This window comes from Panthera pardus, unplaced genomic scaffold (genome assembly GCF_024362965.1).
Source record: "Panthera pardus isolate Hobbes unplaced genomic scaffold, ASM2436296v1 HiC_scaffold_2, whole genome shotgun sequence".
Taxonomy (NCBI): Eukaryota; Metazoa; Chordata; class Mammalia; order Carnivora; family Felidae; genus Panthera; species Panthera pardus.
In genome coordinates, this window is record NW_026526765.1 from 144,138,962 (window position 1) to 144,165,633 (window position 26,672).

At 41.5% G+C, this 26,672-nt stretch overlaps 1 protein-coding gene across 1 annotated transcript in view; it reads right to left on the bottom strand.

Moving 5' to 3' along the window:
- LVRN (laeverin) overlaps positions 1-26,672 on the bottom strand; it is a 78,137-nt gene that overhangs the window by 10,112 nt on the left and 41,353 nt on the right. Inside the window, exons 7-19 of the mRNA XM_019469607.2 lie at positions 25,227-25,370; positions 24,394-24,459; positions 24,225-24,290; positions 23,819-23,991; positions 21,644-21,720; positions 21,141-21,280; positions 17,701-17,756; positions 14,262-14,415; positions 12,273-12,367; positions 10,380-10,487; positions 8,652-8,819; positions 8,070-8,207; positions 327-402 (exon numbers count right to left, since the gene is read on the bottom strand). Coding sequence (XP_019325152.2) covers positions 327-402; positions 8,070-8,207; positions 8,652-8,819; positions 10,380-10,487; positions 12,273-12,367; positions 14,262-14,415; positions 17,701-17,756; positions 21,141-21,280; positions 21,644-21,720; positions 23,819-23,991; positions 24,225-24,290; positions 24,394-24,459; positions 25,227-25,370 — 1,461 coding nt within the window. The remainder of the gene's footprint in view (positions 1-326; positions 403-8,069; positions 8,208-8,651; positions 8,820-10,379; positions 10,488-12,272; positions 12,368-14,261; positions 14,416-17,700; positions 17,757-21,140; positions 21,281-21,643; positions 21,721-23,818; positions 23,992-24,224; positions 24,291-24,393; positions 24,460-25,226; positions 25,371-26,672) is intronic.

The following is a 26,672-nucleotide window of genomic DNA, read 5'->3' on the forward strand; positions in this document are numbered from 1 at the left end:
ATAATTCAAATAAGCCTGTTGTTTTTAATCTATTTTTAATGTTTATTTATTCTTTTGAAAGAGAGTGTGAGCAGGGGAGGGAGAGAGGAGAGAGAGAAGGGGATACAGAATCCAACGCAGGCCCCAGGCTCTGAGCTGTCAGCACAGAACCTGACGCAGGTCTTAAACTCACAAACCGTGAGCACCACCTGAACTGAAGTCGGATGCTTAACCCACTGAGCCACTCAGGAGCCCCAAGCCTGTTGTTTTTAATTTTAGCAATTCCAAATTACGTTAAAAATGGCTCCTGAATTATTGTTACAATTCACAATATCTAAAGTACTTACCTCTGTGATCTGTAAATCTGTGCTTATGGTTCTCCCTATTATGTACATTAGATTAACCAGCGATTGTGTTCCATACCTACAAAGCAACGAGATGCTAATCAGACGTGGAAAATGTTTTGCAAGATAAAGCTATACTTTATGTAGCAGGTAAATGCTAAGCGTACAGCCCCTATTGATTCCTATCTCCTGAATCTAAGCAAAATCATGTATGAATAAGGTTAGGGTCATCATTTAAGAGGGAATCTATTATATAGAGAATTTTATCAGCACTAAGGAAACATTACAGTTAAATATCGATTTGTGTACACGTAGTTCTAAAACTTTTAGTTACATATAAAAAGCTCCTAAAAACAACTGTTTTTATCTTTTTAAATGAAGTGGTTAGAATAGTGGTCACACACTTCAAATTAACATAATCTATAAGGGGGTAAGTAAATATGCAAAATTATGCCCCTTAACAAACAGTTATTAATATGGGATCACTTTCGGAAACTCTGGCTAAACTACCCTGAAAGCTTATTTAAAATTTTGAATTTGTATATTGTTTTTGGAGAAATGATCCATGTCTTTGGAGAGTCTCAAGATGTTGGTGATCGCAGAAGGGCTAAGTACTTCTGTTCCCTCAAAGAGGCACAGTGACTGTAACTTCCCCTCTAGTTTAGTCTCCTTGAGTAGCCAACAGGGATCTTCTGCAATAAAACCCCAGGAAACATTGTTATGGAAATACAGCAGATACATACCTGCCCAAAGCCTTGCTGAAGTTAAAAAGGTAAATAAAGACTTTTGGATGCATTAAAGAAGAAAGAAAATTAAAATAGGGTTAATGCTTTGGACTGAACAAAAGAGGGTTGCAGTGACACTGTTTTATTGATAGTTGACGGTTAATACACACGACTGACTTACTTCAAAAATGTATACTTGACACTAAAAATTGCAAGACTTCACGTTGGCATAATATCCAAACAACAGTGAGAGAAAACAATGCTTTCATTCTTTTTTAAGTTTTCAGCTGTAACTTAAGCTGTGTCTTCCTGATGAAAGCGAAGGAGACATAGTCTACATATAAACAAATTTGTTTCTATAGGAAAAGAGGACACGCTTCTTAGTTTTCCATTTTTTTTTAATTTTTTAAATGTTTATTTATTTTTGAGAGAGAACGAGAGACAGAGCACCAGTCAGGGAGGGGCAGAGAGAGAGGGAGACACAGAATCCAAAAAAGGCTCCGGGCTCCGAGCTGTCAGCACGGAGCGCGAGGCGGGTCTTGAACTCACCAACTATGAGATCATGGCCTGAGCCGAAGTCAGATGCTCAACTGACTAAGCCACTCAGGCGCCCCCCTTAGTTCTCCATTTTTATTGGTCAAGTATTAAAAGCTTGTAAAACAACTCAAGAAATTTGGCAATATTTGCAAAAACAACAAAAAAAACAAACAAACAAAAAAAGCCAAAACAAACCTGAGTTCCAAACTTAAAAAAAAAAAAAAAAAGGGGAGAGCTACCTAGGGCCCTACCAGTGTGATTTTCTACCAGAGGAAGAAGACTACCCTGAGAGGCAGGGCTAGGTTTGAAATTATCTTGAGCAGTTTATAACTTAAAAAAGATGGGGACTGACATGTAGTTCGAAGCATTGTTCTAGAGATGAAATGAGATGCTATGTATTGAAGCACCCATCAGAGTACCCGGCACGTTTTATCCCTTACTATTCTTGCAAATTCCAAGAGGAGGTCTTTCTGCCACAGATGATCTGTCCCTCTTGTTGAGAGAGCCATCTCTGAAACCTTACTGAGCAAAACTATATACATTACAAATAGTTTATCCTGCCAGTTGTCCGATACGTGCTCATGAACGGAACGTGCTCATGGAACGTGCTCATGAACGGAACGACCAGAGCCGATGTGTGTCAGTTTAGTTACCGTTTTAAAAAACTGGTAACATTCAAGGGAGCCTGGGTGGCTCTGTCTGTTGAGCTGAGCATCTGACTCTTGATTTCAGCTCAGGTCACCATCTCAGTTTGTGTGTTCGAGCCCCATGTTAGGGGCTCTGCGCTGACAGCGTTGAGCCTACTTGGGATTCTCTCTCCCTTCCTCTCTCTCTGTCTGCCCCCCCCCCACTCCTCTCAAAAATAAATAAACTGAAAAATAAAAAAATTGGTAACATTCTGTGGTAGGGTGTGCACAGGGATTTGGGCCCCTCTCGTCTGGATCGCCTCCTCTCTCCTTTCGAATTCTCCCTCCTCAACCTTCCCCTGCCATGTCTGATTTCCTGAGGCAAGCGTGGCCACTGGACAAGCATGGGGGTACCAAGGCATCCAGCCTGATCCAATGACTGGCAGTGGGAATAGGCTGTTCAGAGCTCGGGTGCCCCACTCCATAACGCCTAACTTCTCTCCATTTGCTTGTTCTCCATTTCTCTCTTCAGCTCCGTACTCCCCATGATGAAACACAACAGAGACAGAGTAGGAACGTGTACCAGCTTTCACGCTGAGGACTGCAGCCCATGTAACAACAGTATTTGAAGAAGAAATCGAGTGCTAGGTGAAGAACGGAGTAAGATTTCCTTTGGGATCAGTTGAATTTGAAACTGATCACACCCTGCGTTCTGTATTCATGCAAAGCTAGGGTTTTCCCAGAGGCTGCAAGGTCTACATCGTTGTAAGAAAGCCAGAAGCACTTGACCAGGATGCCAGGGCACAGAGAGGGTTTCTACCGCCTCCAGGAATAATGCCTACAAACACTACTGCCTCATGTCTATATCCACACGTTCTTCCATAAGATCTATCTGTAGCTAATGGCCCGAGAGCATTTTTCTGCAGCCTGCAAGATGTCTTTGTGGTCAGTGGAGCCTCCCTCATTGCCATCAGGACTCAAAAGATCATCTCCGGCCCAATAATGAACTCAAATACCCTGCAGCAACCAGACCAGTGCCCTAAACATGGGAGGGAGGGGCAGGACCAAACCAAAGCTCTTTTCCTTCGTACAAATATTCCAAAATATAGTTTCAGAGGAGGCTTCCTGGCCCACTTACTGTGACAGGTCCCAAGTCAGACACTTAGTCCTGCCCTGAGGCATTTTCTGGTGTCCTCTCCTCCGTGCAGAAGGTAATTTTTCCCAACTGCTTGTTCAAATCCCACACAAATGCCATTCTTCTCTTTGGGTTCCCCCAAACCTTCCCCAGCTCTCCTCTCCAGCATTTGTCAGATACCATGTCCTCGTCACCTCGTATTCCTGACAAGAGCTTAAATTAACTGTGCCCTGGCATGGAGAAACTAGAACTTTCTCACTACGAGAAGGAACCTTGGAATCGATCAAATACCTTTCGTTCTATGTAAGAGGAAACCAAGGCTGAAATGTTAACAAGTAAACAATAAACAGTTGTTTTAGTTACAGCTCCAGAGGAGAGGGTCAGAGAACTCAGTTTGTTGTTGTCTGTTTCTCTCCCAGAACTTCTCTCCTGGCAAAATGACACTTTATGAACATTACGTATACAGTTATGGCTATAAGATGCAGGAAAAAGGGTGTGGAAAACTCGAGATTTCCTTCCGTGGGGCTTCTTGGGGTCTTTATGATGCTAGCATAGACTGTGAATTTGCAAAAAGCAGAGATTCGAACAGACAGTTCCCAAACTGACGGTCTTTCTTGCTCACAGAAGTCTGAGCAACGTCTTCCATGAACAATGCTCGGTGGAACGTACTGGAGAAACACTAATTTCAAAGCTAACTTGCTAGTCATCAGTCACGTTTCAGCAAACTCAGAATAAGTCTTTCTCACATAATTAAGGTAAAATTTAATTTGTCAGAGGCATTTTTTTATTTATCCTTTCGTGCTGTCTTTATCATTGTATGGAGACAGGTAACATGCTAGTCTTCTTGTCAAATATAACTCTTAATTTTTTTTTAAATGTTTATTTATTTTTGAGAGAGAGAGAGACAGAGTGCGAGCAGGGGAAGGGCAGAGAGAGAGGGAGACACAGAATCCGAAGCAGGCTCCAGGCTCCGAGCTGTCAGCACAGAGCCCGACGCGGGGCTTGAACCCACAAACCGTGAGATCATGACCTGAGCTGAAGTTGGCCGCTTAACCGACTGAGCAACCCAGACGCCCTTGAAATGTAAGTGTTGAAATACGTGATGATTAATTTCTCTGATGTACAAAGAATTGAGTAAGCATTCTTGTTTCATGTTTAGTGTTTATGATAGTTTAATTATTAATTTGAACTTTACTTCCTTCTACGAATCCATAAATGTTATCACCGTTTATTGAAACCAAATTATTGGCAAAATCCAGCAAGACTGATGAACATTACAATTAATATGAAATAAAGAAAAAATAAATAAAAATAAATGTACTTGATGTAGAAAGCAAACTTATTTGAGTCTGAAAGACATTGTGTAGCAGACTCTATGAGAGGAGGGGGCTGAGATGAATTTATTGTAAATAGGTATCTGTTTTATGGGCATGACATTTTGTCGATAAGAGATAAAAATATTCAAGCCATGGATTAAAAGTTCATACATTTACGGGCACCTGGATGGCTCAGTTAGTTAAGCGTCCGACTCTTGATCTCGGCTCAGGTCATGATCTTAAGGGCCATGAGTTCGAGTGCCGCATGGGGCTCTGTGCTGACAGTGTGGAGCCTGCTTGGGATTCTCTCTCCCTCTTTCTGCCCTTACCCCACTCATGCACGTGCTCTCTCTCTCTCTCTCTCTCTCTCCCTCCCTCCCTCCCTCCCTCAAAAGATAAATAAACTTAAAAAAAAAGTTTATACATTTATAATTCTAGGAGCTCCTTGAGGTTAATAAGACCCATTTAGAGTTAAAAAGAAAGGGGAGGCATTCTCTCCATTTAATATTGTTATGCACATCACTTAAATAAATTGCTACACGGTGGACTTTTCAGAGACTGTTACCAACATGTTCTCATTCTCTAACTACAGAAAAAGGGTTCTTCTGAGGAATAAAAGTTAAAATACACTTCAAGTCACTTAAATTGAGAGGAGTCTTCCCCACGGGTTGGTCAAAGGCATTTTGGGGGCTTGGTTGGCACATGTGCCCTGCATGAAGAAGAGAGGAAAAAATGAATTGAGGGGCTCATTACCCCCAGGAGCAGTGCTATCCAGCCGAACTCTCTGTGGTGAGGACAATGTTCTACATCGGAGCTGTCCAACGTGACGGCTGCTTGGCCATATCACACTCTTAGAACAGGGCCAGTGCAACTGCAGAACCGAATTTCAAATTTTATTTCATTACTTATCAGTTCAAATGTAAATTCAAATATCTATATGTTAGCTAGTGGCTATCATATTGAGCAATGCAGCCTCAGATAATATTTTACTCAGGTGCCAAATGGTTCCAGGTTAAACTATACCAGAGTTGCCCGGGGAGCTAGTGAAAGGTGCAGATTTCTGCCCTGTTTTGGCAGATTCTGATTTTACTTATTTTCATTTTTATTTTTTTTAATGTTTATTTTTGAGAGGGGGCAAGGAGCAGGGAGAGAGGGGGACAGAGGATCCGAAGTGGGCTCTAGGCTCCATGCTGACAGCAGAGAGCACGACACAGGGCTCGAACTCATGAACCATGACATCATGACCTGAGCCAAAGTCAGACACTTAACCGACTGAACTACTCAGGCGCCGGGAAGATTTTGATTTTGAAGGGGGGATGGGTGGGTGGGCTTGAGGTCTTTAGGTTCCTTAGCTACTATAGGCGATTTCCAACCTTGTGGCTGGGATCACCTGCCTGAACGCCAGGCACCATGTCACTATGAGCCACAATGATAATAAATTCAATCCTCAGCACTTGCAAGGACATACTAGGTGCCAGGCACAGCTAAATACTAAGCCTGGTTCATAACTGTGAACCTCTGTCTTCCTCGGGACCCAAAAGTGCACGGGAAGGATCGGAGGAATCAACAGCCAGTGGTGATGACAAGTTGGGACCTCTGGTGAATCAAAACATATTTCTTAAAGGAGCTGCTCTCTCAACATTTTCATGCCCAAACTGCTACTAGACTGTTTGGTAGGAAGCGTGGGAAGAAAACAGTCAAGGGCTGTAGCCAAAGCGAGTGCCCCACAGCAGCAAGAGGACAGGTGACCTCCCAGGCCAGGCAAAGCCAAGTGGAGACAGCACTGTTGTTACAAACTCCAGGGAGAGAGAACAGAAATGAAGAAACACCCCTGTGAGGCTGGGATCTCTGAAATCTCAGGGAACAAGGGGACCAATGTCAATAATTCTGATTTATATCCTAACTCCCAAATTCCCAGTAGGGCCTAGGAAGGAGGGTATTATTTTTAATGACTGAAGCAAGAAGGGAAGGATACCCTTTACTGCCAAAGTCTTAGGAATCTGAGAAAATTTAAGGAATTCCAAAGACCCTCCAAAGCAATGAACTTAGAAAATATAAAACTGGATGTAAGGTCAATTTTCTTAGTATGTGACTATGCTAAATGCATTCCACTGATGACCAGAAAAATGCTGTGCAAATAAGTCTCTACCTCCATGTTGTAAACTTCTGTTTTTTAATGTTTATTTATTTGGAGGGGTGCAGAGAGAGAGGGAGACAGAAGATCTGAAGTAGGCTTCACACTGTCAGCACAGAGCCCAATGTGAGGCTTGAACCCACGAACCCAAAGTCGGATGCTCAACCGACTGAGCCACCCAGCCGCCCCTGTGTGTTGCAAATTTCCCATTTAAAAGCACAATATTTTGGTATTGTAAAGGAATTCAATAAGTGTTTACAAAAGAAAAACTTTCCATGATTTTGTTCCTTAAGAGAGCTATATTCACATTCTTTAAACATTTATATTCTAAATATACTTTCTGTCCAACAAGGATAAATTTATTTGCAAAAAAGCATCTTCCACCTTTACAGGTGTTTGGACCTGGACTGCTGGCCACTTTGTATTTGCTAACTCTAGAGTATGTGAGCACTTGTAAGACATTATTCTAGGCTTTCAGTGATGTGATTAATCAGATATGATTAAGTAATGTTCTAGAAAGACCAGCCATCAAGGGCATGCTGATTTCTTTTTTTAATTTTTTAACATTTATTTATTTTTGAGAGAGAGAGACAGAGCGTGATCAGGGGAGGGGCAGAGAGAGAGAGGGGAAGAATCCGAAGCAGGCTCCAAATTGTCAGCACAGATCCCCATGTGGGGCTCAAACCCACAAACCATGAGATTATGACCTGAGCCAAAGTCAGATACTCAACCGACTGAGCCACCCAGGTACCCCAGCATGCTGTCTTATTTTTGCCCGTCAGCATTTACTTCACCCAACAGGGGGCTATGAAGCAAGCAGATTTCATCTCAAAAGGTGAGAAATATGAAAAATTCAAGAATACGGAACCCAGATATGTAAAGGGAATATTATAACAAATAAGACGCGAGGAAGCGATGAGCGTTGGTGTTTCTTGAAATGTAGCGGTCTGCTTCACAAAATAAATGAATGGGCGGTATGCACTCAAACCAAAGCACATGACCTGCTCTACTCTGTGTCTCTGATGACAATCTTCTTAGTGGGCACAGTGGGGAAACTGAGGTAGGTAAGTATCCCATGCAAATCCATTTTCACATAGAAAGCCAACACTGGGGGTAAGCGACCTTCTCTTCCACAAGTGAGACTGAATGCAAGCAAAATCATCACTTTCCTGATCCAGGCAAAGGACTTTTGGGACCTCGACGGGCTAAAGCTGAGCTTCTAGCCCCAAACCAGTGACCTGTATGAAAGAGAGGTTGCCTATTAGCTCCTTACCTTTCACTCACAGCTTGCCAATTGTTGATTAAAAAGTCCTTCACAATGTACCGGCCTACTTCGGATTCCGCCACAACTTCCATTATATTTGTTTCGTTAAAAGTGAATGGAGCTGCCGTGACGGCATACTCCAAATATCTGCAAAAATGCATGTGCAGAAAAGAAATATGCAAACATTATCCAATATAAAGAGTGGATTTCAACAAATGGACATAAGATCCCTTAGGGTTCTGAGTCAGCGCACAAATAGGTATTATTTTAACTCCTATATGAGCACATGGTCTATTTCTCTCCCCTTGGTTTATGAATTGCATTCTTCTGCTAGGATCTCTTTATTTTTAAAATATTTTTAATGTTTATTTATTTTTGAAACAGAGAGAGAACAGGAGAGGGGCCGAGAGAAGAGGACAGAGGATCCGAAGCAGGCTCCATGCTGACAACAGAAAGCCCGATGCAGGCCTCGAACTCATGAGCCACGAGATCATGACCTGAGCCGAAGTGAGATGCTTAACTGACTGAGCCACCCAGTGGCCACCCAGCCACCCACCCCGCCCTTTCTGCTGAGAACTTTGGCCAGATTACCTGTGAAGTATCCATGGGTCTTTACTGCAGCTCATCGCATAAGTGAGTTGAATCCTTTCTTCTTCCTTTGTTTTATTAGAGTACATATTTAACAAAAAGTCCCATTCTTCATCACTTCCGAAGGCAACGCCATAACATAAAACTACACTTTTAATCGGATAAGGTATTCTGTAAGGTAGAAGGTGCAATGCTATTTCTCATAGTAGTCAATTTATATGTTTATTTAGGTTGTTAAATACACACACACACACACACACACACACACATATGTATGTTTCACTTTAAATTCAAGTTAGTTAGCAGGGCGCCTGGGTGGCTCAGTCAGTTGAGCGTCCAACTTCGGCTCAGGTCATGGTCTTGCAGTCTGTGAGTTCGAGCCCCATGTCGGGCTCTGTGCTGACAGCTCAGAGCCTGGAGCCTGTTTCAGATTCTGTGTCTCCCTCTCTCTCTGACCCTCCCCCATTTATGCTCTGTCTCTCTCTGTTTCAAAAATAAATAAACGTTAAAAAAAATTTAAATTCAAGTTAGTTAATATGTAGTGTAGTATTGGTTTCAGGAGTAGAATTCGGTGACTCATCACTTCCATACGATACCCAGTGCTCGTCCCAACAAGTGTCCTCCTTAATGCCCATCATCCGTCTGGCCCATCTTCCACCCACCTCTCCTCCAGCAACCCTCAGTTTGTTCTCTGTTGCTAAGAGTCTCTTAGGAGCCTGGGTGGCTCAGTAGGTTGAGTGCCTGACTTCAGTTCAGGTCATGATCTCATGGTTCGTAAGTTCGAGCCCCACATTGGGCTCGCTGCTGTCAGTGCGGAGCCCGCTTCAGATCCTCTTTCTCTCTCTCTCTGACCCTCCCCCACTCACTTGCTCTCTCAAAAATAAATAAACATAAAAAAAGGAGTCTCTTATAGCTTGCCTCCCTGTTTTTTCTTACTTTATTTTTCCTTCCCTTCTCCTACATTCATCGTTTTGTTCCTTTATCAACAATAGCCAATGTATCCAAAGGACACAAAAATGCTGATCTGAAGGGGCATATGCACCCCAGTGTGTATAGCAGCACTATCAACAATAGCCAAATTATGGAGAGAAGCCAGTGTCCATCGACTGATGAATGGATAGAGACGTTGTGGTATATATATACAATGGAATATTACTGAGCGATCAGAAAGAATGAAATCTAGCCCTTTGCAACAATGTGGATGGAGCTAGAGGGTATTACGCTAAGCAAAATAAGTCAGAGAAAGACAAATATCATATGATTTCATCCATATGTGGAATCTATGCTGTTATATATTTAGAAGGATGTACCTAGAAAAAAACATGGAGATCTCAGATATAAAGATCAAAAGCAGGGATCTAGAAAGTTAACTGAGAAGAAATCATCAGATTAGCTTAGAAACTAAAGAGGTTTAAGAAAGAAGGAAATTATAATAGTTCAATCAACATATGCTGATAATTGGGCTTGGGCTCATATCTTTTTTTTTTTTTTTTTTTTTTAGTAATCTCCACACCCAACGTGGGGCTCGAACTCATAACCCTAAGGCAAATCGACAGGGGGAAAAAAAACAAAAACAAAAACAAAAACAAAAGATACTTGAAAAAAATAGGAGACACAGACTACCCAAACAAAAATAAAACAATCACTCCCAGAAAGAAAACATCAAAAAGGGAGAGACATTATTGGTGTTGAAACAGGACGAAAACAAGGGCAATCTGATACTACTCTTACTCATTCCCTGGATGGTTTGTCCAGTGTTTGAAGAGTTCTCTTGACAGCTGAAGACAGTCTTCCAGTCCCAACCAACACGCAGTTTCAAAAAGTTTTTCCAGGGCCACGCTTAAAAGAAAGCACAAAGAAAAACATTTTATTTTGCTCCGTTTACTATATTCATTTTTTCTCCCTGCCTCCAACTATGTGTGTTTCATAAAAGGATGGGTATTTTAAAATATCCTTCCAATAATACCAGGTTTGTTAAAAAAAAAAAATAGCTTTTGTGGATGGCAAACTTATTTAGGGCTCAGAGAAATATTTGCTGAGAGGCTTTCAGGCACCAAATAAACTCCCAAGATTGGTATTTTTTGAAAGTTGGGAATAAATTATTGCCATCTCTCACCTCCCGCAAACATACGTGGGAGTACACACTCCACATCTGTTATCAATTTATTTTTTCCTCCCTTTTACAATAATTTGCCTTATGGATAGAAAAAAAAAAAAAGAAGGCTTTGGAGTATTTGATCTAATACCTTAAAATTAAAGTTTTTTTCTCTCTACACGGAAAGGAGAGGGAATGGTTTCTTTCTCCCTTTGGACAATATGCTTTCCCTTGCTTGAATTTCTGTTTTGTCCTCTACTCTGTTTGGCTATTATGTTCGCATCCAGAAAAAGACCAGAGAATCTTGTTTTGTTTTGTTTTGATAGCTGAGCAGGACCACACATTATGGTTCAAAACAAAAATAGTTCAAAAGAATATGGCGAAGGGTAATCATAAATCCAGATAAGCAATGCCTTTGAGGTACGTCTCTCTATACTCCCTACTCTCTGACTTGGAGTCAGAGGTAACGGAACACCAAGTGGCCATAAATTTACAGAAAATGCAAGGGCCAAATCTGGTTGCTTCACCCTCCTGTTTCAACCCAGCCTGGCCTGACTTTCTGACAAGAAGAATGTCCAAGGCTGGAGGACCTCGGAGTGATGGTTCTGAGCATTCGTTTACACACTCACACCATCTCCCTACCCATCACAAGTTGGCTGCCAAAAGACAGAATTCCCTACAAGTACACCAACTCCCCAAAGTCACTCTGAAGACAACTGGCCCTGGATGGTCACTTCTGTCTAGTTGAGGAGAACCAAGGTTATGGCGGGTTAAGGTCTGTGCTGCCTGTGTGAACACACTTTTGCCTTCCTCTTCATTCACCCAACTGGCCTGCCCACTTAACTATCCCAGCTAGTCCTCGCCATCTTCCCTTTACGTGTTTGGTCAACCCCATGTCCTTCCAGTCACATGCCCCAGCACTGAAATGTCTCCCCTCTCAGAAGGATACTCCTGAGAGTGAGTAATCACATTTTGTGTATTTTGTATTACTTACTTGGCCTCATTGATTTCAGCTTGGTGTTGACCAGAGCTGTAAACATAATTCCTGTACCACTGTAGATAACAAATTCCCTCTCTAAATCTAGAAGCCCCTAACTCCCCTACAAACCTTGGGTCACAGGGAGGCCGGGGGTACCGCAGCCCTATTTTTTCTTTCACTCCTCCTTCTCAGACCATCAGGACAACCTGCTTACTCCTCTCACCACACCAATGATAGGAAAACCATTTGCAATACTTACGCATGCTCACAAGTAAATGGCTTGGATATTTCAGCAGCCTCAGAATTGAGAGTCTAGAGCTATAAATTTCTGTGTCTACATGCATGTGCTTTGCAAATAAATTAAGATCCCAAACTATTATTTCCTATTAGGATACATGTAGCTCACCAGTCCCAGAGCTACTGTTCTCAAATTGCATACACAATCTCTCAGTGAAATCATAGGTGTCCAGATCTTTTTAATATGAATCTGGGAGCCTATCTATTCATACAAATCTTGTTATTGAATTATCACTGCTCCAAAAATACTTACAGGGCTAAATAGTCATCTTGTAATGCTGCCACGTTTTCACGAATTACAGTTGAATACATATTCCATATTGAGATAAGTCTCTTTAACAGATACTTCTATAAACAATAAGGAAAAACCTACTATTAATTTTGGCTTGCAACACTGGATTTGCATCATATTTCTCTTTGTCCGAAAAGACATTAGTAGAGAAGTGACAGATATGTCTTCAGAAGTTATCTTTATTTGTTACTATACGTATAACTGGTTTATTTTGTAACCTCTCTACATCAGTTTCCTGATTGGGAAAATGGAATTGACAAGAATACCAATAGCACAGTTTTGGGACAACAAAACAATATTACGTATGTGAATGCATTGCCTGGCACGTAGGAACTCAATAAATGTTAGGTATTATTACCACTTAATATCACCTGGAACATAGAGAAAGAAATGTAAAAAATATTAAACTACTAAACTTTCTACCTTAACATCTCCATGCTTAGTATTTATACGTCCAAGAAAATAAGAACTGATTTATGGTTTGGACCATTTTAAGCCCTGAGTCTGAAATAAAGTTTCTTCAACTGCTCTATCAGCTGATGAATAATAAGATTATAAAAGTTATCCATTGAGGGGAGCCTGGGTGGCTCAGTCAGTTAAGCATCCGACTTTGGCTCAGGTCATTATCTCACATGTGAGTTTGAGCCCCATGTTGGGCTCTGTGCTGACAGCTCAGAGCCTGGAGCCTGCTTCGGATTCTGTGTCTTCCTCTCTCTCTCTGCATCTCCCCTGCTCATGCTCAGTCTCTCTCTCTCTCTCAAAAAATAAAATAAACATTAAAAAAAGTTACCCATTTATAAGACATCCCTAAGAACAAAGTAGATGTTATTCACTGAAATTTTTTAAAAACAAATACTAATTTTTACTTCTTTACCCAGAACCAGGCATCAGATATTATCAACAAGCCACTTTGATGCCATGAACAGTTAAGTGACTTCTTTCCTTGGTCACCATGCCCACATTCAAGGACCTTCCCACCAGCACTTTGGACAGCAGAAGAAGCAAAGCCTGGGCCCCTGAGGTATTTGTGATCTTGCCCTCAGCCTCCCCCAGAAGCTCACTTGGCATTATCACGTGGCAACTTTCTGGTTTGTTTCTGGTCCCTACCTCTCCAAACAGTTGCTCCCCAACTGTTGCTTTGGTCTTCCCTGGGCCATCTTTCTTCTGATCACTGTTTAAGATCTAATAATGGAACTTTCCTCCTTTTATATTGTTTCAGTTATGATGGCATGTCATTGCCTCATTAATTCCAATTTCCCTCTCTCGCTTGCCAACATCAAAAGCAGCTTCAAAACCTGCACTTTTTTTTTTTTTTCTGGAACATACCTCTCTGGTTAAGTGCTAGTCCTGTAAATCAGAGTATTTCAATTATGAGTATGGGGTTTTTAAAGTCTTTCTGTTTAGGGGCGCATGGATGGCTCAGTCGGTGGAGCTTCTGACCTTGGCTTAGGCCATGACCTCATGGTTCGTGAGTTTGGTTCACCAGTTTGAGCCCTGCATTGGGTTCTCTACTGTCAGTGGGGAGCCTACTTTGGATCCTCCGTCCCCCTCTGCCTCTGCCCCTCCCCCACTCACATGCATGTGCTCTCTCTCTCTCAAAAATAAACATTAAGGAAAAAGCCTTTCTGTTTGACTAACAATCTTTTGGGAAAATAGTTGTTATAAGAGAAAAGGCATACCATATCCATCCACTCCTGGATTCTTAGGGCACCTTTTACTTCACCAAGAATTAAAGGCCTTTCCAAAGTTCTCTCACACTCAACTCCTAGATCAGGTCTATGACTAAAGTGTTTTCTTCTAAGAATAACCAGCCGTCCCTAAGAAAACCAATGTATATATGGAACGAATAGACTATTACTTCCGGAAAGATGTGTTTCACAGATGCTGTCTAGATACAGAAAGAGGAAGAGAGGATTTTTTTCTAAACCCCATAACAAAGAAGGAAATTACCTTTAATAATGGGTACATATCATAGTTGTTCACATCAAAAACAAGATCCTTGGTTACCAGGTTCACCAAGACTGCATACCATACTATGATTTCATCTTCTTCAGCAAGGTACTTGGTTAAATCAAGGGCTGTTTCAATCTCAACATAATTGTTTCTGTTTGGTTCAAAAAGATACACACTCAAAAAAACCTCCACTTGCTAAATAATGTGCACACTTTCCACATTTGTTCCACGCTTCGACGCCTGATTTCAACAAGGTACGTGAGATGAAGAAGTTAGAGGGTCGAGGGTCCATCTCACTGATAAATGGAAGCCAACCCATGCCGACAGGCCCTCCACTGCAATTTGGTACATTCAAGTGCCCAAATTCTAGGAGGCTATGGGAAAATCCAGGCCAAATGTTGGACGGCTCATCGGGCAAAAGAATACTTGCGCATTTAGTATGCGTTCTTACGAGAGTATAATTTTCATTCAGCAAGTATTAATTAGAAGTCATTCTCTAATGCTCTGCCAGCTACTTGTGGGAACACAAACTGGTATGTAGGACACAACTGTCTACCAGTGGGGAACTTACTATTTCAGTCAAGAGCTAGCTGAGACTTTTGCAGAAGAAGCTGTTAATGAGTCCCAGAATCAAGTAGCAGAGGAGGAAAACACAGGCATGTGATGGAAAAGTCAGGGAAGGCTTCCTGGAGGAGGAACTTGAGACGGGCAATGAAGGATGGATAGGATGGAAATGGTTGGAGAGAAAGAGGAAGGCAGCATATGACAAAGAAGATAAAGCAGGAATTGGTGTGATGGGCAGACCACACAACTGAGACACAGAATTTCTTTTGTGGGGAGTCAAGAGGGGGAGGGCTAGTAGACCAGGTGGATGAAAGCTGCAGGGAACCTTGAATGTCAGGACCAAGAGTTTATGTGTGGCGAGAAGGTGTTTCAACAATTGGGGTAACATCAGGAAGTTGTTGCCGACAAACTTTATTGCTACGGTGCCGAAGGAGACAGAATGGTATTGAAAGGAACTGAATGAAGGCTAAGGCTCACGTAACCGGCTAAGTGAAAGAAGACGTGTACTTGCCTTAGCATGGAAGCAGTGGAGCTGGTAAGTCAGGGGAGAATCCAGAAGACATCCTCAGGAACAAACAGATAAGACAGGGTGGCTAGATGGCAGATGGAGAGAGAGAGAGAGAGGAGTCCGGGATATCTCTGATTCTTCAAGTTTGGGCCATGGGAAGTAGAGTGGTACTTCGACAGAGAGAAATTGACAACAGGAGCAACTCAGAAACAGAAATAAAGTGCAGCGGCCGAAATCCTGAGTGTAAATGACCACAGGATAAGCAGAAGACAGGAGGGGACAGGCGGAGTCGTGATCCTTTCACAAGGCTTTCCTGATCACCTTGTATCTGCTGGGCACTGGACGTGCACAGAATAAAAACGATCATGGAAACCAGAAGAGAAAGGTGAGAGAAAAGAACCATGATTGGTCTTTTTTTTTAAGTTTATTGATTGAGAGAGAAAGAGAGAGAGGAAGAGAGGGAGAGAAAAGAGGGAGAGAGCGGGGGAGGGGCAGAGAGAGAAGGAGAGAGAGAATCCCAAGCAGGCTTCGTGCTGTCAGCACAGAGCCTGATGCGGGGCTCAAACTCACAAACCTGAGATCATGACCTGAGCCAAAATCAAGAGTCGGACGCTTAACCGACTGAGCCACCCAGGTGTCCCATAACTGTGATTGGTCTTAAGGATGCTCATGGCAGCAGGAGAAACGTGAGCTATAGGAGGAGAACCGGGTTTGCATATCCCAGTCTCGGGAAGACAAAAGAGAAGTTTCCCAGATGATGTGGTCAAAAGTCTCAAAGTCATGGATGTCCCAGAGAGAGGTGTCAGCGAGGCAGCGGGCAAGGGCATGTGCCATAGGTCAGAGGGGAAAGTGGTAAAGGCATGAAGGACAAAATAAATAGATATCCATTTAAGAAATAGGACAGGCCAAAGAAAGAGAGAACACACTGGATAACTTATCATGTATACTCTTTAATTTTATTGTCTGAAAATTTAAATTCTGAGCACATATTAATCTACCTGTTGAAATACTTAGCACATCTTATATTGAATAAATGCGATAAAGATAAAATGTAATTCTGTAGGATACTAAAATATAGGCCATATCTCATTAAAATTATACCTATGGCCATCAGCCTAGGGCAACAAAACTCATTTCAAAATCTCAGTTGATTGTGTATTTATTTCAGGCAATTCTTTTTTTGGGGGGGTATGTTAGCTACTTCCTCAATTTACAGTATCACAGAAAAATACCAATGCATCTACGCTCTTCCTACATTTATCCGTTTTAATATTTAATGGCCTTTACAAGTGCTAAGCCTGAATCACTTGTATTTTTACCTGAGATTCTATTCTTACTGGAAATTTAAAAAATAATGATTCTTACACTTTTTGTGATAATCCTATAAATATTTATGATAAATATTTAAATTCTGTGACCTTTTCAATTTCTATCTTCTCTACTGCATCCTTCTAAAATTTCTCCTTTAAGGGGTTCATTTTAAAATGTTGAATTACAGGCGCCTGGGTAGTCCAGTCAGTTAGGCGTCCAACTTCGGCTCAGGTCATGATCTCATGGCTTGTGAGTTGGAGCCCCATGTCCAGGTCTGTGCCGACAGCTCATAGCCTGGAGCCTGGTTCAGATGCTATGTCTTCCTTTCTCTCTGCCCCTCCCTCACTCTCTTTCTTTCTCTCTCACTCTCTCAAATAAACACTAAAAAAAATTTTTTTTTTAATCTCAAATTGTACTTCATCTTGTAGAAACGAAACTCCTTCCCCATTAAACACCAACTCTTCATTCTTCCTCCCCATGGCCCCCAGGAAACTACCCTCCCCTTTTCTGTCTCTGTGCTTCTAACTACTTTAAGTAGCTCCTATAAATGGAATCACAAGCTGCTTGCCTTTCTGTGACTGGCTTATTTCATTAGCACGATGGCCTCAAAGTACATCCACGCTGTTGCATACCCCAGCAACTTTTATGTTATAAAATTCCACTGTATCCATGGAATTTGATCCTAATCCTAATAAGCTGGGCCCTGTATACAGTGAAGAACCAATTTCATGTCATACTGATCTGGTTATTTGTTTATTTTTATAAAGTTCTCAAGGTACACTTTTAAAACCATGAGTGAAGAGGGGTGACTGAGAGGCTCAGTGGGTTAAGCGTCCGACTTCAGCTCAGGTCATGATCCCGTGGTTCACGAATCTGAGCCCTGCGTCGGGCTCTGGGCTGATGGCTCAGAGCCTGGAGCCTGCTTCGGATTCTGTGTCTCCCTCTCTCTCTGCCCCTCCCCTGCTTGTGCTCTGTCTCTCTCTCCGTCTCTCAACAATAAATAAATGTTAAAACAAAACAAAACAAAACCACGAGTGAAGAGAATATACTCACTTTGACAAGGAAAAGGCATCATCGATCATCTGCAGTCTGTGAATAACAGGGATGGCCTGCAAATGAGACCCAAATATGTGCAGAAAGAGATGAGAACATGTTTTTAGTACCAAAATAATTTCCAAAATAGTAACAGCATTTCAGAATCAGCGTTGCTTACAAAGCACTTTCACGTGAATTGGCTCGTGTGCCGAGAAATGCTAATTACTAAGGATAGTCCCCATGATTTATTTATTATGCATCTGGTTTTGCTAAATGATCCCTCTGGACATCAATCATCAGGCTTTCAGCTGGTCGAACGTTTTGCCAAAATACTCCCCGAAAAACGGCATGTTAGAAAATTAAACAGGAGGCCATGTTTAAAAGGCTCTCCAAAACAGAAAGTGTACATTAAATTGTATTATAATGTCCAAGTTGTTGTCAGGAAGCTTTTAGGCACAGGAAGCCTTACGCAAATATTATTTAGCATCATGTTGATAATACAGTATCGAATACAGTATCTGGTAAGCAGGATCCTGTCTTCTCAAGATTTTCCTAATTTGACCCAATCCACCAACAGAGCCCTTTGAATCAGAAAAGGCAGGGTCGACTGCCAATCTAACTGCTTAGTGAGCTCCGTGGCATTGCCTGGCCACAGGACTCTGTCACAGCTTGAGTGGCCTGAGGGGGCCCAAAGCCTCCTATAGAATTCCTTCCACACCTCGCACATTTTCACAAGTTTGGTCCCAGAAAAATCAATCTTTACAACATATCTTTGAACTTCTTAGCAAGCCAGACTTCAATCTTTCCCTGGTAGCACTCTCATTTCTTTTCTGGCAGTAACAACACTTCAGTTTTCTAAATTAATATTAATGGCAGACATGCTGTTTCATTTGGTCCCCAATTACAGAGTAGAAATAACTGACCTCAGTTTTTCAAAAAGTAAGCCTACAATGGTTTCAAGAAATCATTGCTAGACTGGGATGACCTTGTCTCTGTAGCTTAAAGTGCCCTTAGAAATCAATAAGGATGTAGCTACTCTGGAAGATTTTTTTTGAGGGGGGGGAATGAGTGGAGGAGGAGTGGGGTGGGGAGAGAGAATTAGCGGGGGAGGGGCGGAGGGAGGGAGAGAGAGAGAGGGAGAGAGAATGAGAATCTTAAGCAGGTTCCACACCCATCGTGGAATCCGACATGGGGCTCGATCCCACGCCTGAGAGATCATGACCTGAGCTGAAATCAAGAGTCAAACACATAGACCATGGAGCTAGCTAGGCACCCTTGAAAACGATTTAAAAATAAAATTTTATGGGGCGCCTGGGTGGCTCAGTCGGTTAAGCCTCCAACTTCGGCTCAGGTCATGATCTCGTGGTTGTGAGTTCGAGCCCAACATCCAGCTCTGTGCTGACAGCTCGGAGCCTGGAGCCTGCTTCAGATTCTGTGTCTCCCTCTCTCTCTGCTCGTCCACCCTGCTCGCAATCATTCTTTCTCTCTCTCAAAAATAAATAAATGTTAAAACAAATTTTAATTTTTTTTTTCAACGTTTTTTATTTATTTTGGGACAGAGAGAGACAGAGCATGAATGGGGGAGGGTCAGAGAGAGAGGGAGACACAGAATCGGAAACAGGCTCCAGGCTCCAAGCCATCAGCCCAGAGCCTGACGCGGGGCTCGAACTCACGGACCGCGAGATCGTGACCTGGCTGAAGTCGGAGGCTTAACTGACTGCGCCACCCAGGCGCCCCTAAAACAAATTTTAAAAAAGTAAAATTTTCTTATGAGTGGATTGTGTGGTCTTATTCAAAAGCCCTATAATAATTTTTAAAACTTACTATGTTCTTAAGGCCTGGCTTGTGTCTGGCCTCTGTTAAACATAATGCATATATCACCTTATCTAATCTTCCCAACCCTTTAAGGTTGGTCTATTCAAACGTCATAATACAGATGGGAAAACTGAGGCATGACTCGCCAGATAAGAAAGCCCAAGGTTGCACATCTGGTGATCGATGAACACAGTCTACCTGATGCAGAACCCCCACCAATATACTGTACTTTGTCTTCTGCTCTGTGTCTCAGAGAGCTTTCGAAGACAGAGACACCAAAGATATCTTCCAGTCAACACTCTAGCTTGAACAAGGCCATCTCAACGAACCGCCCATGGTTTCACAGCAGAGCCAACTCCGCAGACCCCTACGGCGGCATCCATCTGCACCAATGGAGATTTGGTTTCATGGAACCAATTAAAATCTGACTGATTAGACCTAGCCAACGTTTTAATATTTATATATTCCATAATGACTTCTATTTTGTGATAAAGTGGTGTTAGATTCTATTGATATTTTGTGAATTAACTTCCCTGAGGGAGAGTAGGAATATATATATATATATATATATATATATATATATATATACACACACACACACACACACACACACACACATACATACACACACACACACACACATTTTTTTAAGTTTATTTATTTATTTTGAGAGAGAGAGAGAGAGCGAGCAAGCAGGGGAGGGGCAGAGAGAGAGAGAGAAAGAGAGAGAGAATCCCAAGCAGGCTCCGTGCTGTCAGCGCAGAGCCCATGGATCTCACGAACCATGAGATCATGACCTGAGTTGAAACCAAGAGTCAGATGCTTAACCAGCTGGGCCATCCAGGCACCCCAGGAATATAATTTTTTAAGAATTAACACTTTCTAGCATATACTGAGTACCCATTAAGGGCTTAAAATTTTTAAACATATGTTTACCTACGTTGTCTCTAATCCTTGTGATAAATAACAGAAATATATTGTGCCCATTTTATTTTTTTCAATTTTTTTTTAAGGAGTCTCTACACCCAATGTATGTCTTGAACTCACAACCCTGAGATCAAGAGTTACATGCTCTCCCGATGGAGCCAGCCAGGTGCCCCTGTTATTCCTATTTTAAAGTGAAGATATGGAAACGGAGCATTTAAGTAACTTGTCTAAGATCACAAAACTAATAGTTAATAGGAAAATGTATTCTGATTTTCACCTAGAAACGTAAAATTGTTGTATAAAAATGATATTAATGTTCAAAAATAATACGTTCAACCCAAACCTCCCCTTTCTAAGAATGAGGGAGAAAAAGTCCTGTATGGCATGGTGTGAGAGGTGGCAGCGAGGGTAGAGTTCCTCCCACCAGACAGGTTTATGAACGCTTAACTCTAGGGGCGTCTGAGGGGCTCAGTCGGTTAAGCCTCTGACTCTCGATTTCAGCTCAGGTCACGATCTCATGGTTTGTGAGTTTGAGCCCCAGGTCAGGCTCTGTACTGTCACTGCAGAGAGATTCTCTCTCTCTCCCTGTCTCTCTGCCCTTCCCATGCTTTCTCTCTGTCTCTCAAAATAGATAACTTTAAAGAAAAAAAAAAAAAGAAGAAGACTCCAGAGTGCAATATTAATGTTATTTAATAACAGGCATAAAATAATCTTACCTTAGGATCTTTTTCAAGCTGTTGTTTTAGCTTTTTCCAACCTACGTTATCATAGTTAACTCTGTAATATCCAGTCATATTAAAATTTAGAATCACCCAGTCGTGATCAGAATCTGAAACTTGCATTTCAGGGAATATTTCTACAAAGGAATATGGGAAAAGTATGAAATGGTCCATCTAAAAAATATTCCCATAATTGTTTATACTATATCCTCTTAATCCTAAATAGTAAACCCAGTAAATCCAACAAAAAAAAGAGAAAGGAATTCTAAAATATATACTGATCTTACCATATGTATTTTTTCACAAGTAATGGCTTTGATTTAAAACTTTTCTTTATGGCTCTGTGTTCAACCAGAATGATATAACATTTTACTTTAAAGCAAGACAGCTTTTCAAAAGCTATATGCTTCAACATTTTATTCCCTTCCTTGATATATGTGTGTGTGGGTGATATATATTCATGCATGTATGTGAAAATATTTTAAAAATGTGTTACTTACTGCTGCTTTTATCTAGCCAAACTAGAGACTGTGTGATTCCATTTTTTATCCAGAGAATAGGTACAATCCATGTGTCGCTTATTTGGAAAAAGAAAAAAAATTTCAGTTTATTCTCACAGATAAGATATAAACTCTGAGCCAATATTAAATGAGATCATAAAATAACAGACAGAACCCGAATTCTTTGGTCATTTTCTCTGGATCTGCAAGGGTTTGCTCTTAGGATTATTCAATGTGGTTTTTATTTAATTTAATTATTTATTTAATTTTTGTTTCAATGCTCATTTATTTCTGAGAGAGAGAGAGAGAGAGAGAGAGAGAGAGAGAGAGAGAGAGACACAGCGTGAGCACACGAGCAGGGGAGGGGCAGAGAGAGGAGACATAGAATCCCAAGCAGGCTCCAGGCTCCCAGCTGTCAGCACAGAGCCCGACTCGGGGTTGGAACCCCTGAACTGTGAGATCATGACCTGAGCCAAAGCTGGACGCTTAAACGACTAGGCTACCCAGGCGACCCCATTCAATGTTGTTTTTATAAGCCAGTTTTGCTTTGACCATCTGTTTACTCTTTTATTTCTTCTTTACTTTTTCTTACAACTTAAAGTAGCTACTAAGACTATCTTGTATCTGAAACTTTCTTTTTTTTTGTATCTGAAACTCTCAAGGCCTGTTTATATTAAATTACAGCTACTTGGCCTCACTGGGGGGGTTGTCCAAATGCTGTAGACAGACCCAAATTCATCCGTGCCAAGAGAGGCCAAGAGTAATTTAAGAAGAAAAAGCTTGACAAACATTTCAAAATGCTTTTCTGCCTCAAGCTTTCTCCCCATCTGAAAAGTGTTCAGCACGGATCAGCCAGATTATTCATATTTACTGAATGCCGACATTCTTCCCACATTGGTAGACGTGACCTGGAGGAAGCTGATGACCACGAGGAGGACATTAGTCATTTGAAGAGTCACACTCCTCGGAGTTTGGGCAAGACTTGCCATCTGGCTCAAACGCTCACAAGCCTGGTTTCTCAAAAGACTTCGAACGAGGGTGTGTTGTTGATCTAATTGCTAAGGCACACATCTTCTCAAAAGTCACGGAGCCTTGATGAGCACAGGGTGATGGATGGGAGTGTTGAAATCACTGTATTGTAGGTTCACAACTAATACAACACGGGACGTTAACGAAGTGGAATTAAAATAAAAGCTTAAAAAAAAAAAAGCAAGTCACAGAATAGCAGCATGGTGAGGGAACTTCAGTTCTCCTCTTTCTTTCTCCTGGGGTTTTAGAGGAAGAAGACGATGGCCTGCATACCACAGTGATGCTGTTTGAAAATTACTCCCTCGTGTGTACCCCTAACTCACCACAGTGAGAAGTGAATATCAGAACTTTATCAAACACCCTGGAACATTCTCTAACAAGTTAAGAGAGGGAAGGGAAGGGAAATAGGGGAAGAGATGGGCGCTAGGCTGCCTTATACTCATTTTTTCATTTCATTTTAACAACAGTCCCCTGGGATATACGCTGTCACATTTACTTTATAGCTAAGGCAACCGCAACTCAAGAGATTTTTAAAATTAGACTTACCTAAGGTTTGAATTTCGGGGAAGTTGATATTTAAACCCAGGTGTCAGGGAATCTAAAGGCCCTCATTCTAATATTATAGGCATGGCGATAAATACACACGTACGTGTACGTGCGGACATGCACAGAATGATTTCTCAAGGATGCAGTGACCGTTCGATTCTGTTTCTAGGGAAAAGAAGACAGCTGTGCTGCAGGATCCTCTTTTCTCTCAACTAACATGAGGCCATGCATGGTTCTACTTTCTTGTCTCTCACCCAGAATCCTGAGTAAATGGATTCCTTCTGTCTGAAGGACGAATAAAATGCATAACCCCCAAAGCACTGGCTGCTGGTGTCATCCTAAATGCCAGGGGAGGGGCACTGCCTTGAACCCTTCAGTGCAGGTCTCTGGCCTTGCTTAGGATATCAGGGGCTCTGCCTCATCCCAGCACCCCAGGAACAACACCCTGCATGGACCATGAAGTTGCCATCCCAGAGCCTCTCTGCAGAAGAGTGTGTACCCAGCTGGAATTATATGCTTCCTCACCCACAGGCTGCTTTCCATTTGATCAGAGAGCTCTACCCCCAAGGAAGGTGAGTACAGAGAAGCAAATGTACCTACTTGTGGGTTAGGAGAGTCTGATTTTTAACCTTTCCAAGATAAAATGGTTCCTGTTTCATGGCACCAGTAGATACATTTAAGGTGATGACTGGAAAACCACTCTGGTGTGTCCAACGGTCCATTATGCTTTTTACTGGCGCTGGCAAAAGAATTTTACTCTGGTCGTCTACGACCTGTTTTAGAAAATCATCACAAGAGCAGATATTTACCATCAAAATCTTCTGCCTAAAAGAAACTACCTGGCTATTCTGTTCCTCATCTATGCAGTGATTCCCAGTGGGTGATCTTCGGGGCCAAATTCAGAACCCTATTGAACTCTATATGTGAATGAATCCTTAGTGTATTCATTCATTCATTCATTCATTCATTCATTCATTCAACATGAGTCAGGAAGTAGGACAATTACCATTTGAAAATGCCTCCATAAATCATCTTGCTCAGCATTTGAGTAAGAAAATGTCTTCAAATATGACTGTAAAAAATAGAAGAATGGAAAAGCGAAGGTTAAAATAAATAACATGCCTAAACCATGTAAGTCTACTTCCTGCCAAGTAACAACAATTTTGCAAACTCACCTTGAGTGCACTGATAAATACATTCTCATTCAGAAAGCTAGAAAGCATTCGGGCCAAAGATGCTCCCTAAGACATAAGAAACAGTCCATCATTTGAACAAATTCAATATATAAAGCCAACACATGCCATTCTGATGAGCAATATTCTGGGCTTTTCTCCTCATTGCTTTGTGGACTTGAGTTGAATGTTTGGGTTATGCCCAAATTGCTGATAAAATAGTAGACTGTCACTAATTACTAGGTAAAAAGTGAACAAATGTCCTACATATAAGGAATTCAGGGGGCATCTGGGTGGCTCAGTTGGCTAAGCACCCGACGTCGGTTCAGGTTATGATCTACGGTTTGTGAGTTCGAGCCCCATGGCGGGCTCTGTGCTGACAGCTTGGAGCCTGGAGCCTGCTTTGGATCCTGTGTCTCCCTCCCTCTCTGCCCCTCCCCTGCTCATTCCCTCTTTCTCTCTCTCTCTCAAAAATACATAAAGATTAAAAAAATTTAAAAAAAAAAGAATTCAGGATACACAACATGTTTTAAGCTGAGATATTTACATGGTAAGAATAAATTTCCACCAAACAGAAGGGTTCTCCTTAAAAGCAGCAAGTTGTCTCAGTGTTTTTATAATGATGGATGGTACTGAGCACCTAAAATGGGCTTGATTAATGTTTGCTAGATGAGAATTGATTTATCCACCTCTTCTGAAATGCACCCACTGAATAAAATCACAGTTATTTGTATCAAAAGTTTTCTAGTATCCTATTAATCTATTATTCTTAGAATCCACTTTATGCACCTTCATGCGAGAGTGCAAAACAAAAGAAAATATGTAACTAATTTTACCTTGTTGTAAGTAAATAAGTCAAAGAGTTCATTTATTTCACTGGTTTCTGTGAAATTTTCCACCTTCAAGGACACAGCTCTAGACACCAGGGCGTGATCTTCACTGAGGACATGATGTAAAATGTTAGAAAAAAAGACTTCATTCTAAAAGGAAAAGAGTGAGCAGCATTAACTTCTCAGGTTTCACAGAAACACAAAATCCAAATGCTTTCAAAATACTTACAAAAAATACTTTCAAAAACTGACACAGAAGAGGGGACAAAAATCATTCCGATGTGCTCTATGAGCTGTCGTATGCCAAATAAGTTAGGAATCCTTGAATAACAAAATTCTAAGCTACTTTCCTTCCCCTTGAATAGCCCTTTTTATTTCAATGAAAACAAACAAACAAACACCAAACCCATTACAAAGTTGATGTGTTTTCCAAGAGAGCTTATCTACATTCCCCCAAAGCAGATCCCTGGCCATACAGACAGGACCTACCAGAGAATAGCATCTTTAGGTGGTTTTAATCCTCTAGAATTTTATTGGTTATTTTATTAGTAACCCCTTAAAATGGATCAACCTCTCTTATATGAACATTTGCAAACCAAAACCAGGCCAGATTTACAAATCCAACGATGATGTCAGAATTTGTAATTGGAAATAAATCCACAGACTGGAGAGTACGGCTTACAGATCATGCATTATGAGACGACAACTTATTATATTTTAATGAGAAGTACAGAACTCTGCAAAAAAAAAAAAAATAGGGGCGCCTGAGTGGTTCAGTCAGTTAAGCATCCGACTCTTGGTTTCAGCTCAGGTCATGATCTCGCAGTTCGTTTGTTCGAGCCCCGCATCACGCTCCATGCTAATAACATGGAGCCTGCCTGGGACTCTCTCTCTGCCTCTCTCTCTGCCCTTCCTCCACACTCTCTTTCTCTTAAAATAAATAAACTTAAATAATTTTATTAAAAACAAATAGACTTCTCTCAGACACATGACAAAGGGCATTTCTTTTTGGAAGGAAAAATAAAAGGAAAACCAAGGTACAGCCAGAGAGGTGCGTGGGACAGCAAAGCTGAAGAAAGGATAGTGGTTAAGAAGAGACAGAGACAGCTGGCTCAGACCCCACAGAGCTGGGTGAGCCCCCTAATAATCCACAAGAAGCCTCAACTCCCCAACGGCTATCTCTGGGGTCCCCAAGCTGACTCCTTCAATTTCTGCCTGCTTCCATTAGCCAATGTTCTAACCAACTCTCTCCTTTTTCATTTACTAACACCACTGATTCTGTGATTATCAAATTCTGCTCTGCTAGAAATGAGAAAGCCTGTCATTTAGACCAGTGCATCTCAAACTTTAATGTGAATAAGGATGCCTTGTGGATCTGATCACAATCAAACATGTGTGAATTCAGGGGCACCTGGGTGGCTCAGTCGGTTAAGCGTCCAACTTTTGCTCAGG